Source organism: Cygnus olor (genome assembly GCF_009769625.2).
Source record: "Cygnus olor isolate bCygOlo1 chromosome 30 unlocalized genomic scaffold, bCygOlo1.pri.v2 SUPER_30B, whole genome shotgun sequence".
Taxonomy (NCBI): domain Eukaryota; kingdom Metazoa; phylum Chordata; class Aves; order Anseriformes; family Anatidae; genus Cygnus; species Cygnus olor.
Window position 1 is genome coordinate 5,001 of NW_024429050.1, and position 13,052 is coordinate 18,052.

At 67.3% G+C, this 13,052-nt stretch overlaps 3 protein-coding genes across 3 annotated transcripts; all 3 read right to left on the minus strand.

Moving 5' to 3' along the window:
• Positions 1–499: 499 nt before the first annotated feature.
• Positions 500–8,751, minus strand: SUPT5H (SPT5 homolog, DSIF elongation factor subunit). Its single transcript, XM_040543055.1, is given in 31 exon segments — positions 500–792; positions 1,172–1,267; positions 1,359–1,562; positions 1,639–1,807; positions 2,069–2,227; positions 2,412–2,517; positions 2,732–2,859; positions 2,954–3,056; positions 3,176–3,280; positions 3,371–3,455; positions 3,570–3,695; positions 3,891–4,037; positions 4,260–4,406; positions 4,508–4,663; positions 4,755–4,891; positions 4,975–5,068; positions 5,325–5,430; positions 5,557–5,627; positions 5,702–5,791; positions 5,874–6,125; positions 6,211–6,279; positions 6,366–6,396; positions 6,562–6,627; positions 6,709–6,777; positions 6,865–6,934; positions 7,033–7,044; positions 7,582–7,647; positions 7,722–7,761; positions 7,763–7,876; positions 8,430–8,508; positions 8,623–8,751. Coding segments are annotated over 30 exon segments (3,234 nt in total). The 5' UTR covers positions 8,502–8,508; positions 8,623–8,751; the 3' UTR covers positions 500–648.
• A 157-nt stretch (positions 8,752–8,908) lies between these two features.
• Positions 8,909–11,316, minus strand: LOC121062796 (basic proline-rich protein-like). Its single transcript, XM_040543056.1, has 2 exons — positions 10,830–11,316; positions 8,909–10,277 (listed from the first exon to the last, which is right to left on the minus strand). Exons 1-2 carry the CDS (start codon positions 10,872–10,874, stop codon positions 9,489–9,491), a joined length of 834 nt encoding a protein of 277 aa, XP_040398990.1. The 5' UTR covers positions 10,875–11,316; the 3' UTR covers positions 8,909–9,488.
• A 138-nt stretch (positions 11,317–11,454) lies between these two features.
• MED29 (mediator complex subunit 29) lies at positions 11,455–13,048 on the minus strand. The gene is made up of 5 exons (XM_040543069.1): positions 13,013–13,048; positions 12,817–12,916; positions 12,388–12,446; positions 12,067–12,151; positions 11,455–11,780 (listed from the first exon to the last, which is right to left on the minus strand). Exons 1-5 carry the CDS (start codon positions 13,033–13,035, stop codon positions 11,553–11,555), a joined length of 495 nt encoding a protein of 164 aa, XP_040399003.1. The 5' UTR covers positions 13,036–13,048; the 3' UTR covers positions 11,455–11,552.
• Positions 13,049–13,052: the final 4 nt, after the last annotated feature.

Below are 13,052 nucleotides of genomic sequence, written 5' to 3' on the forward strand. Positions count from 1 at the left end.
TAACCACTAACCCTAAACCCTAATCCCTAACCTACTCCTAACACTAACCCTAACCGTAATCCTAACTCTAACCCTAACCGTATCCCTAACCCTTACACTAACCCTAACCCCTTCTAACCCCAACCCAAACCCTACTAACCCTAACCCTAGCCCCAGCCTTCACCCTAACACTAACCCTAACCGTAACACTAACCCCTAATCCTAACCCTAACTCTAAGCCCTAACCCTAACCAACCCTAACCCAACCCTAACCCTAATACTAACCCTAACCCCAACCTAACCCCTAACCCTTTACCCTAACACTAACCCTAATCCTCATCATAACCCCAACCCTAACACTAACCCTAACCACTAAACCCTAACAAAAAATGAAAAAAAAATTAATAAAAAAGTAACCCTAACCCTAACGCCCCCATCCCAGTACCCCCCCATCCCAGCACCCCCCCTTCCAAGTACCCCCCCCATCCCAGTACCCAGCGTGCAGGGGACAGGACAGGGGTGGCGCACAACAGCTTTTATTGGACACCGAAATCCCATCACGAACAGGCGCCAGGGCAAAGGGGATGTAAAATGAGAAAAAGAGGGGAAAAAAAGACATAAAAAAGAAAGAGAAAAGCAGAGCGGGGGAGGGCAGCGGGGAGGGGGCGCTCAGGCCTCCAGGAGCTTGCCCAGGAAGCGCAGGTTGAGGATCTTGAGCTGCTCATCCAGGTCCATGCGGACGATGCCATCCTCGCCGTCGATGCTGAGCAGGATGCCGGTGGCCTCCCGGTCCTCACCCAGGATCACCTTCACCTGCGAGGAGAACGGGGACCATAAGGGACGTACAGGGCATCCAGGGGGGGCTGGGAGGGTACAGGGGACGCTGAGGGCCCCCAGTAGGGGCAGGGAAGTCAAGGGAGGCAGAGGAAGCCCAGAGGAACGAGGTGGGATGGGGTAAGGTCAGCGTCGGGGACGCGGTGGGTCTTGAGGGAAGGAGGAAGGGCTTCAGAGATCCCACAGAAGTCCTTGTGCAGGCTGGTGGGGTCCCAGGAGGCTGCTGAAGGGGGCTGGGAGGTGATAAGGGGCCCTTGTGACAGTTTGCGAGGAGCTGGGGCGGGCAGAGAGAACCCAGCAGCGGCACCAAGGGGATGCTGGAGGCCTCGAGGGGACAAGAGGGCAGCGGGCACCGTACCTTGTTGCTCTTGGTGGGGGTGACGGGCTCCAGGTGCTCGCTGGAGATGCTCACCACCTTCTCGCTGTCCTTCAGGTACACGGAGCACATCCCCCCCTGCGCAGAGAGGACGGGGTCAGCAAAGGCTCCGTAGGGACGTGTCCCCCCCCCACGCCCCCCACCCCAAAAAGCACCGCCGCCGACTCACCGTGACGCTGCGGATGACGCCCGTCTGTCCCACCGCCTGGCTGTCCAGGTAGGTGTCCCGGACCTTCACCTGGATGTCGGTGGTCACCCAGTCACTGGAGCTCTGCTCGATGCCCGAACCGGGGGTGTGGGGGTTGTACCCCCCCGGGGATGGCGCCCCGGGGGTCATGGGGCTGTACCCCACTGGGCTGGGGCTGGGGCTGGCCTGGGGGCAGAGAAAAGACAGCGTGAGCAGCAGCGGGGGGGCTACGGGGGACGGGGAAAAAAGGGTCTGGGGGTACCTGATAGGCCATAGGCGATGGTGTAGGGTGGTAGCTGGCCGGCGAGTGGGTGTTTTGGTAGCCCACGGGGCTGGGGGCCACCTGGTGGTAGCTCTGGGGGCTGGGGCTGGGTTGGTAGGAGCCCTGTGGCGATGGCACGGCGTAGGGGGAGAACTGGTCGGTGTTGTACCTGCCGGGGCGAGAGGGGGACACGGGGGCACCGTATCACCCCGTGGGGGGCTTCAGGGAACACGGTGTCAACTCCAGGCCTCGGTTTGGGGTCCACTAGGAGCACATTTCCCCACCAGGACCACAGTCTGGAGTCTTTCAGGGATGAGGTTCCCCCCCCCAGCCCCAACTCGGGGGCCGCAGGGCTGTGATTCCCCTCCCAGAGCCAGGCCTTGGGGCGCCCCGAAGCCACAGATGGGTGCGGGGCAGAGGGAGCACTCACATGGCCGGCGTGCCAGGGGTCTGGGGGTTGTACGGCTGGGTGACCTGTGGGGACGAGGGGTCGGGGTAGCCGGGGGTCTGCGGATTGGGGGTGCCACCGTAGCCTTGCGGTGAGGGCGTGGGCTCATCATCGAAGCCGTACTCAAAGTCCTCGTCGGCCCTAGGGACAGAAAACAGGCATCGTCGCAGCGCTCAGGACAACTTGGTGACTGGAATCCCGTGGTGGGGCTTCTCTGGTGGCCCAGGACCACAAACCACGACCGTCACGATGTCGCTGGGGCCGTGCTGGTGAGCAGGGACCCTGCGGTGGGGCTGTCCTGGTCGCCAGCCCCGCTGGCACCCACCTGGAAGGCGTGTTGGGGTTGTTGGGATCCCAGGCACCGCTCTGGGCAGGCGTGCGGCTGCCATCGTGCAGCGGGGTCTGCGAGCCGTAGTGTGGCGTGCGGCTGCCTGCAATGCCCCGTGGGGGCCACGTCAGTTCCCTCTGTGCGTCCCCTCAGCCCCATCCCCCTCCCCCTCAGCCCTCCTTGTCCCCAGTGCCCACTTCACCCCCCTCATTCCCTCCAAAAGATTACACCAGGGTCCCTTCCATGCCCCTGGAATCCACCTAACCCCTGTCCCGTGTCCCCCATGGATCCCAGGGGCCCCCCCCACCTCCACTCACCGTCATGCAGGGGCGTCTGGGAGCCGTACATCGGGGTGCGGGAGCCCGAGCCGTACATCGGGGTCTGGGAGCCGTACATCGGGGTGCGCCCATAGGTCGATGTCATCCCACCAGGGCGCCGCGAGCCCCTGTGGGGACACAGCGTCAGGAGACGGGGACACGGAGTCCCCAACAGCCCCGGGGACGGTGCGCCACGTCCCCCTGTCCCCAAGGGGCACTCACACTGTGGTCAGGCGCTGGCGGTCCACCGAGATGGTCTGGCAGGTGGAGTGCAGCTCCACGCGGGCCGTCGACTCCGTTGCGTCCTTCACCACCCCGATGTAGCCTGCGGGGCCCGAGAGCGGCTGGGCAGGGGGACGCAGGCAACCCCACAGCCCCAGCCCGTGCTGGGGGGGTGGGACGGGACCCAGAAACCCAGAATGCCCCCCCCAAGAAGGCACCCACCTTTGTAAGGTCCTTGGGAGATGCGCACCGTCTGCCCGATGAGGTCGTTATCCCGCCGCCCGCGCCCACGGCTCATGCCGCCGCCGCCAAAGCCGCCGCGCTGGCCTGCAAGGAGCGAGGTGGGGGGGGCTCAGGATGCGCCGAGCGTCCTTGGGGACGTTCTCCTGTCCTTGAGGGCACCCCCCCAGCACTCACCAGCCCCGCTGGGGTGCATTGGGCTGGTGATACGGGGGCTCATGGGAGTAAAGCCAGCCACTGTGAAGTTGGTGACGTCCCGTGGCTGCAAAAGGGAGAAAAAAGGGTGCTGGAGGAGGGGCAGCAGCGAAGCCGTGGGGCCGCAGCCCCCTCTGGCAGCTGCCGGTGGTCCCCGGGGGCGTCCCCAGCGCACTCCCACCTTGGAACCACCGGCCAGGACGAGGTGTCGGGTCTTGCAGACAAACATGCCGCCGTTCTCCACCAGCTTCTTGCAGTGCAGGAAGGCAAAGCCGCGGAAGAGGTGCCGGATCTCCCCCTCGCGGCCCTGTGCCGGTAAAAGGGGGGTGGGGGGTGAGGCTCAGAGGGGGGACAGGACTGGACTTCCTTGCCCAGCACTAGGAAGAACTCAGGGGGCTGTCAGGAAGGACCCTTGGTGCCAGAAGAAGCCAGAAAGACCCCCAGCAAACCCAACAGGCCCAAGGCAGACGAGCTGGTAGCACCCCCACGCCGCAGCTCGTACCGAGTGGGGCCCGTCGATGACCTTGACGATGTCCTTGACGTGGATGTTGTTCTGCTCCGAGTCGAGGGCGACGGCGAAGCGGTTGTCCTTCTTCCTGGTGACGGCCTGGTGCCGCACCGTCACCACCTTCCCGTACATGTTCAGCACCTGCAGCCCACAGGGGGGGCAAGGAGCTGGAAGGGGGCCTGCCCAAAACAGCCCCCCCTCAGATACCACAACCCCGAAGACGAACAACAGAAGCCGGGGAGGCATCTCCGACACACGGCTGCGTGCCCCTCTCATTCTCTTCCCCAGCAGGACATCCGAAAACAGGGGAAAACACAAAAAAAAAATGCAGCTCCCTCCAGCGTCGTGGCAGCCAGAGCTCACCTGGAAGGTCTCGCGCTCCAGGCGGACAATGACGCCCACGGTCTGGGGGTCCAGCTGCACCAGCTCGCCCCACTCGTGCTGCCCCCCAACGTCCACGCCCGAGGCAGTCTCCGAGCAGAGCTGCAGGTCCCGCGGTAGAACCTTGAGCTGGTGGCGGGGCAGGAAGAGGGTTGAGACGCAGCCGTGGCGGCCCCTTCTCCTCCTCCCCACGCAGAGCCGGGCTGGGGGGGTTTCGCCCCTGCGCTCACCTCGTGCATGGTGAGGTCAGAGAAGAGGATGACAAAGTTCTCCTCCACCCGAACGATGAGGCCCGTGTCACCCTCAAAACGCCCCGCGATCACTTTCACGTGGTCGCCCATCTTGAAATACTTGCGCAGCTCCTGAGCTGGGAACTCCAGCATGTCCTAGGGGGGAAGGAGCATCGGGGAGCGGGCCTGGCGTGGCCACAGCGCCCTGCCCGAGGCATCCAGAGCTGCTCCCTGGGCTCTGTGCTACCTTCAGGTCCTCGTGTTTGGGCATGATGGTGATCTTGTTGCCATCGACGCTGAGGATCTTGCCCTGCAGGTTGATCAGCTCGCCCTCGCACACCTCCACGTTGTCACCGGGCTGGAAGTTGTGCTCACGCTCCTTCCCTGGGGGCAGCGGCAGGGACGGTGAGGGGCTGAGGCGCTGTGGGGTGCGGCGAGGGGGGGGCCGCGCTGAAAGCCCCGCGTACCTGTGCTCTCCGTCACCACCTCCAAGTCAATGCCCTCGGGCTGGTCCTCGAACTTCTCCAGCTCCGACAGGGTGGGCTTCACGCCTTCCGTGATCTGCCACGAACAAAGCCGATGGCCGAATCGCCCCCTTCCTTCCCAGAACGCCCCTGCTTATCTGAGCAGCGCCGATGCCACACCGACGGTGTCACAGTGGCGCCATCCCCACCGAGGAACAGGGAGCCACCGGCCTCCCTCCCCACCCCCTTTCCCACCCGGACCCCCGCGGCTGCATCTCGCCGCGGGAAGGGAAGCAGTCTGGGGAGAAAAGCGCTGGGTTTGGGTCTGGATTTAAAGCCAGGCCCGCGCTCACCACGGCCGACATGGCAAAGCTCTTGAAGAGAAAGCCCTTGCGGCTGTAGCGGTTGCCTTCAAAGATGAGGAAGTCTCCATCCGATGCCACGTCGCCTCCCAGGGAGCTGAGCCGAGACGGGGGCAAAAACCCGAACCAGCCCCTCAGGGAGGGCAGCTCGCTGGGGGGGGGGGGGGGGGGGGGCTTTTTTCAGCCACGCCTGATGTTGTCCGGCGCAGGGGCTGCCACCTACCGGATCTTCTCAGCATCGAAAAGCCGCTGGGGGGGGCGCTTGAACTTCTTGCGCTTGGCAAACCAGTCCTTCTGCAGGGTGGGAGGCAGCGGGCTGAGCCAGCGGCCCCGGCACGGCGGCGGCAGCCCCGCAACGCCCCACCTACCAGGCTCATGCGGGCTTTGATGCGGTCGAAGTCGATGCGGGGGATCATCTTGAGGGAGATCTGGTTCTGGCTGGGCTCCACGTAATCCACCTGCCCGCGGGGGAGGCGGCGGCGGTGAGCCGGGGCGTCGCCAACTGCCCCCCGCAGCGCCCCTCGTCCCCTCCCACCTCACCTGGGCGATGTCGTCCTTGTAGATCCCCCTCTTGAGGCGCACCCAGGACTTGGGCTTGAGGTTGGTGACCTCCTTCACCACCTTCAGCACGTCTGTCATCTCCTTGATGGGGACCATCTGCTGGTTCCAGTAGCCCATGCGCAGGTTGCCCACGCCCTCGATCGCCTGCTTCACGTGCGTCTGCTTGTACGCCTCCACGTAGATGTAGCCCTTGACGTGCTCGGGGGCCACCACCGACTTGATCTGCAGGGGCTGCGGGACGAGGGGCACGTCAAGAACGGGGGGGCAGGGGCTGCAGGCCCCCTCTGGCCCCCCACCGGCTCCCCCCCAGCCTCACCGTGTCGGTGAACTGGTAGGCGATGAATTTCCGCATCAGGGCAATGGCTGTGGCGCGCTCCTCGCCGATCTGGGGGGAAAAGGGGTTGCTTTAGGGTCGGGGATACACCCCCCCCCAAATGCTGACCCCCACCCCAAAGCCCCCCCAGCACCTACCTTGCACTTCACAGTCCAGAGGTTGGGATCCCTGCACAGGGGCAGAGAGAGGAACCGTTACAGGGCGGCTTGTCCCGGCCCAGCCCATAAAACCCCACCCGGCTGCGCAGCTCAGCACCCCCCAGACCCGATCTGCATCTTTTTTTCCCCATAAACACAGCGTGTTTTATTTTTTTTCCCCTTACACAACACTCACTTGACTCCAGGCAGCAGCTGCTGCTGCGTGATGTCATCCGAGAGCTCATCGGAGCCGCCGTAAACGCTGAGAGAAAAAGAAAGAAGGAGAAGCTATAAAAGCACGAGCCCTTCCTGACAGGACGGGGCGCAGCGCCGTGCCACTCACGTCTCTCCCACTGAGGACTTGGCGTATTTCTTCATGTAATACTCGCCCAGCTCCTCCTCGCGTTGATCCCTGCGGGAAAAAAAGGCATCAGCGCAGCTCCTGCAGCCCGTCGGGGGGCAAAAAGGGGGCCAGGGGGGTGGACGGATCTGGCGTCACCTCCAGAGATTCTGCAACCGCCGAGCGCCCGAGCGGTCCTCGTCCAGCACCACGTTGTCGATGTTGGAAGCTGCGAGGAAGAGGAGGGTCGGACCCGGCCCACGGGGGCTTGGTTGGCCCCGGGGGGGTGACGCCAGAGGTGGGGGGCTTGGGCTGACTCGAGCTTACCTTCGATCTCTTCTGCTCGGGAACAAGGAGGTGGCGGTGGAGGGCGGACAGTATGGAGCAAATAATAGCGGCAAAACCACCCGCGGGGTGAGGGGAGAACAAAGGGGAAGGAACAAAATTAAGACGGCAGCACAGGAGGGAAAGGAAACCACAAAAAAAAGGGTAGAAATAATAATAATAAATACAGCAAAGAAATAAAACCAGGCTGGTGCGGATGAGATGTGCTGAGCGGACAAACGGGGGGGACGGACGGACGGATGGAGGGAGGAGGTGAGGGAGCCGGGGCCCCGCCATCCCTCCCGTCCCCGAGAGGTGGATTTGGGGAGAAAAACACGCCTGGAGGCAGGGGAAGAGCCAGAGCGGCCACGCAGCGTGGCCCAAAACCACGTGGTTTAGCCCCAAAAGAGCCACGCCACCATGGGACTCCGTTTCCATCCTCTTCCTCCGGTCTTGAGGGCAGGGAGCGGGACAGAAGCGGCCCCAAAGCCCGAGAGGGGGGCCTTGAAACCACAGGGGGGAGCCCCCAAAGCCCCGGGGGGGGCTCCTCACCTTTCTCCAGGATGTCCTCGGCCCCATCCTCCCACTGGTCCTCGTCCTCGTACTCGTCGTCGACGTCTGTGGGGGGATCGGGGCGCTGAGCGGGGCCGGGGGCGGCGGCCCCCGCTGCACCCCCCCCACCGGCAGCTCACCGGCCTCATCCAGGATGAAGCCCCCGTGGCGGGGTTTTTTTGGCTGGCCGGTCGTCATCTTCCTCCTCCTCCTCCTCGTCGTACTCCTCTTCCTCCTCCTCCTCCTCCGCCTCCTCCTTCTCGCTGCCGGCCGCGCTGGCGTGCTCCTCCTCAGCCTGTGCAACAATTCGGGGGGGGTGGGGCGAAAAACAGGGTGAGAGAAGGCTGCACGCCCCCAAACCCCTGTAAACCCCCGAGACCCCCCAAAACCCCCCTAAAACTGTCCCAAAATCTCCCCAACACCCCCCCCAAACCCTCCAAATTCCTGACAACCCCCAAACCTACTCAAGAACCTCAAAATTCCCCCCAAACCCCCTAAATCCCCACAAACCTCCCAACCCCCTCTAAAGCCCCCCCAAGGCCCCCAAAATTACCACAAGACCCCCCTAAAGTCCCCCAAACCTCCCGACCCCCCCTAAAGCCCCTGCAATCTCCTCGAACCCCCCCCAAGACCCCCAAAATTCCCCCCAAACCCCCTAAAATCCCCCAACTCCCCCTAAACCCCCACAAAGCCCCCAACCCTCCCCCAAGACCCCCAAAATTCTCCCCAAGGCCCCTAAAACCCCCCAACCCCCGCTAACCCCCCCTCGATCTCCCTCAACCCCTAACTCGTCCCAAAGCCCTCCCCGAGAGCCCCCAAACCCCCCGGCCCGCAGCCTCCGGCCTCGCCTCGGCCTCCTCGGCCTCGCTGCTGCGCTCGCTCTCCTCCTCCGAGAAGTTGCTGTCGTCGCTGTCCGACATGGCGGCGCCGCGGGGGGTCGGCGGACGCGGTGGGGGCCCCGGGGGGAGGCCGGGGGGCGGAGGGCGGCACCCGCCGACTCCCCGTCAGGCCCCGGGAGCAGCCGCGGCCGCCGCCGTTTACCGCACGGAGAAACCCCGCTCGGCTCCGCTTCCGCTCGCGGCTCCGCCTCCGCTTCCGCTCGCGGCTCCGCTTCCCGTCCCGGCACCGGTTCGCGGCCTGCTCCCGCCGCTGCGGCCGCCCGCGCAGGCCTCGCCGCCTCCTCTCGCGAGACTTTTTTCCCCCCGTCACGTGACCGGGGCGAGTTCCGCGACGGCGGCCCGGAGGGGCCAAGATAGGGCAGGGCGAAGCGCGCCGTGACGTCACTGGGGGGGGCCGCGACGTCAGCGGGCGGCATTGCGTCACTAGACCTCTTTTTTTTTTTTTTTTAACTTTTATTTTTCCGAGGAAACGGCCCCGGAAGGGCGTCCCGTGACGGCGAGAGAGGAAGCGAGAGCGTTCGGTCACAGCCCAAGTGTTTATTTACCAACCCACCCCCCCCTCAACAAACCCTACAAACCCCATAAATACCCTACAAAACTCACCCCACCCCCAAAAACAACTCTACAAACCCCATAAATACCCTAAAAAACCTCCATCCCCACACACAGGGCCGGGGGCAGCCCCAAGGCACCGACCTTAAATAAATAAAGCCATAAACCGGGGGGGGGGTGGGGGGGGGCATCCAGGACCCGCTGGCAACCCCGCCCCAATTAGCACCACTGAGATGAGCTCAGGGTGCGCCCCCCCTTCTGGGGGAGCTGCTACATCCAGCGCCTCCCCCCCCAAAAGTGCATGGGGGGGGGTTAAAATGGGGCCCCCCTTCACCTGAGAGGTACAAAGGGTGCCGTGAGGGGGCCCTCACAGCGGTTTTCCCCCCCAAAAAAAAAACCATGGGGTGGGGACGTCCCCCCCCCATACTCAGAGGGGTCCCCATGGCCACGGGGACATCACTCCGCCACCGAGATGCGGTCGAAGACAGGGAGGCGGCGGGGGCTGCTGGGGGGGGGGCCCATGGCCGTCACCCCCCCATCCCCCAGTAACGGAGCCGGGGCCGGCTGGAGCGGGGGGGGGCCGTGGAGGAAGTGGCAGCGGGGGCCGTAGGGGCAGGAGCCGCAGCGCAGGAAGGTGCTGCAGGGCTGCGTGCGGTACTTGGGGTGGCGCCGGAGCCCCCGCAGCTCGCCGGGGCCGTGGGCGAACTGGCAGCGGGCGCCGTAACGGCAGCGGCCGGTGGCGGCGAAGGGGCGGCACAGCTCCGTCTTGTAGAGCGGCGACGGCGGCGAGCCGGGGGGCGACGGGGAGGCCTCTGGGAGGGCGAGCGGCGGCGGCGAGGAGGAGGAGGAAGGCAGGCCGTGCAGCGACAGCGGCGGCGAGGGTCCCCGGGGGGGTGGCGACGGCAGGGACGGACGTAGCGGGGGCGACAGCGGCGATCCCAAGGGGGACGGCAGCGACGGTACCGGGGGCAGAGCCCCCCCCGCGGGCTCCAGCTCCGACCCCAAGGTCAAGGCCGCCAGCACCAGCTCCAGGGCGGCCGCCCCGGGGGCCGCCGGCCGGCTCAAGCCCGGGGGGGGCCCATGGTGCCGTGGGGGGAAGCCGGGCGGGGGGGGCACTGGTCGCCCGCCCGGGGCGCTGAGGGAGCGCAGGAGGCGGCCCAGGTCTGGCGGGGGGCCCCAGGGGGAGCGGGGGGGCCGGGGGGGCTCCGGGGACGGCTGGCGGGGGGGCTGCGCACCGAAGAGAGCCTGGGGACAGAGAAGGGGACACGGTCGGGGGGGGGGTGGAGGGACCGGGGGGGGGTCCCAACCCACTGAGAGGGGGGTCCCGGAGGGGTTTGGAGGTCCCCGGGGGTCCGAATTGTACCGGGAGGGGGTCCAGGGGGCACCGGCCACACCGAGGGGGGGCCTCAGAGGTCCCGGGGGGCACCGGTATAATGCGGGGGGGGGGCTCGGGGGAGGAACCGGAGGTCCCGAGGGAGGGTCGGAGGTCCCAGCCGTACCGAAGGAGGGGGTCCCGGAGGTCTGGGGGTGGTCGGATGTCGCGAGTGGGGCCCCGAGCGTACCGGGAGGAGTTTGGAGGTCCCGGGGGACACCGGCCGTACCGAGGGGGAGTCCCAGGGGTCCCGGGGGGGGGAATTAGATGTCCCTGGGGGTCCCGGTAGTACCGGGAGGGGATCGGAGGTCCCGGGAGATCCCGGCACAACGAGGTGGGGGTCGGGGGGGGGGTCCCGGTAGTACCGGGAGGGGGTCCCGGGGATCCCCAGCGACACCCAGGGGGGTTCCGGGGGGGTCCCGTACCTGGCGCAGGGGCTCCGGTGCAGGCCCGGCGGCGGCGGCGGCCATGTCAGCCCGGGAGGGAGGGGGCGGAGGTGGGGGGGGGATCTCCGGTGCCGTCCGCTCGCCGCCGCGCTCCTTTTATGGGCGCCCGTGACGTCAGCGGAGGGGGCGTGGCCGGAAGCCGCCGGGGGGGCGTGGCGATGAGCTCACCGGGCGGGGCCGGCGCCGGGTCACGCGCAGGGCGCGGCCCCGGCACGGGGAAGGGAGGGGGCGGGGTGACGTCATCGGGGAAGCCCCGCCCCCTCGGAGGGGTGGGGTGGGGGCGGGGCCGGGCTGAGTCACGGTGCCGGGAACAGCGGGGGAGGCCGGGGGGGGCCGGGGGGAGCCCCCCCACCCATGGGTGGCTCCTGAACGTACGGGAGACCCCCACCTGTGGGTGACCCCCCCCGGGGATGGGTGCCGTCCCCTACGTGTGCGTGGCCCCCCGCCTACGGGTGACTCCCCCCATGCATGGGGGGCCCCCCCACATACGGCTGCCCCCCCAAATACAAGTGACCCCCCCACCTAGGTGTGACGCCCTGACCTAGGTGTGACCCCCCGCACACTGCTGCCCCCCCCAAAAAAAACCCCTCACGACACCCGCTGCTCCCACATCCACCTTTATTCCCCCACACGAGGGGGGCTCCCCAATCCCTTGCCCCCCCCGTACCCCTCTGCCCCCCCCCACCTCCCCCAGCGGCCTCTCTAGGGCCCCCCGGGGGGGGGCAGCTTGCCGGTGATCTTGTTGGCCCCCTCCAGCAGGGCGTTGTGGATGTCCTTGGCGCCGGCGATCTGCGCCTTGATGAGGGGCAGGTACTGGGTGTAGGGGAGGCTCTCGCCCGCCCCCCCCTCGCCCTTGGGTGCCGCCGGCACCAGGGCGGGCGCGTGCTTGGCGCTGTCGAAGCTCTGCGAGAGGCACTCGTGGGCCAGGCGCTGGGGACGAGGGGGATGGGGGGGTCACCGGCGGGGGAGCCGGGGACAACGGGCTGGGAGGCGGTTAATTGGGGCGGGGGGATAGAGGGGGAATGGGGTGGAAGAAGGGGGTGAGGATGGCACAGCGGCTGTCACCGAGGTGTGGGGGTGTCCCCAAGGTGCGAGGGTGTCCCCGAGGTGGGGGCGGTGTCCCCGAGGTCAGTGGGTGTCCCCGAGGCGTGGGGGTGTCCCCGACATGCGGGGGGTGTCCCCAAGGTGGGGGGGTGGCGGACGGGGGGGCACTCACAAGGCAGAGCTCGAGCTGGTCACACAGGGCGTAGAACTCCTCAAGGCTCTTGTCGAAGCGCTGCAGGGCTCCATCGGCGCTTTTCCTGCGGCAGGGGGGTACACGGTGACCGTCACCCCCCCGGTGCCCCCCTGGGTATCGCCCCCCCCCCACCCCAGTGTCCCCCCGTCATCGCTTGGGTGGCACTGGGGGGCTGTGGGGGGAACTGGGAGGCACTGGGTCAGCGCAGGAGGGTGCTGCGGGGCTCTAGGGGGGCTCTGGGGGGGCTCGGGGGTTGGATTTGAGGGGATGCAGCCCCCCCCCGGACCGGGGGGCACTCACTGCCCGTTGTCGATGTTGGAGTTCTGCACCAGGTTCTGCGCCGCCACCTTCATCAGCGTCTGGGGGGGCAAAAAGGGGCTCGGGGAGGGGCAAAAGGGGCTCACGGGGGGGACGGGACCCCCAGGACCCCCCCAAACCCCCCCAACTGGCACCGCCCCCCCCTTCTCCCCCCCCATCAGCCACCCCCCAGAGTCCCACAGCCACCGCCCGTGAGGGGCAGGCCACGCCCACAGGGACGGCAGGCCACGCCCCTTTTCGACAGCAGGCCCCGCCCTCCCTTAGCAACAGCCCATCTCCGCTGCGTCAGGCCCCGCCCTCCACCGAAACCAGACCACGCCCCCTCCAGCCTGTAGGCCCCTCCCTCCCCAACGCCAAACCCCGCCCCCGTGGCGGCAGGCCCCGCCCCTTTCGGCGGCAGGCCCCGCCCACCTGCAGGCTCTCCTTCAGCTGGGGGATGAGCAGCCGGAAGCGCTGCACGGGGTCGAAGTCCTGCGCCTGCGCAGCCGCCACCTGCGCCGGTAACGGCGGCCCAGGCCCCGCCCCCTGCGCCGGCCCCGCCCCCGCCGCGAGCGGCGGCGCAGGCGCACTGGGAGGCCCCGGCCCCGGCCCCGGCCCCGGCGGCGGCGGCTGCTGCGGGGGCGCCGCCATGTTCCCGTCTCTCCTTC

Coding starts and splice junctions, on each gene's coding strand:
- LOC121062796 (XM_040543056.1), bottom strand. CDS start 10,874: ATGGCCGCCGCCGCCGCCGGGCCTGCACCGGAGCCCCTGCGCCAG. Junction 10,278..10,829: donor CACCGGAGCCCCTGCGCCAG/GTACGGGACCCC, acceptor CTCTGTCCCCAG/GCTCTCTTCGGTGCGCAGCC.
- MED29 (XM_040543069.1), bottom strand. CDS start 13,035: ATGGCGGCGCCCCCGCAGCAGCC. Junction 12,917..13,012: donor GCGGCGCCCCCGCAGCAGCC/GCCGCCGCCGGG, acceptor GGCGGGGCCTGG/GCCGCCGTTACCGGCGCAGG. Junction 12,447..12,816: donor AGCTGAAGGAGAGCCTGCAG/GTGGGCGGGGCC, acceptor TTGCCCCCCCAG/ACGCTGATGAAGGTGGCGGC.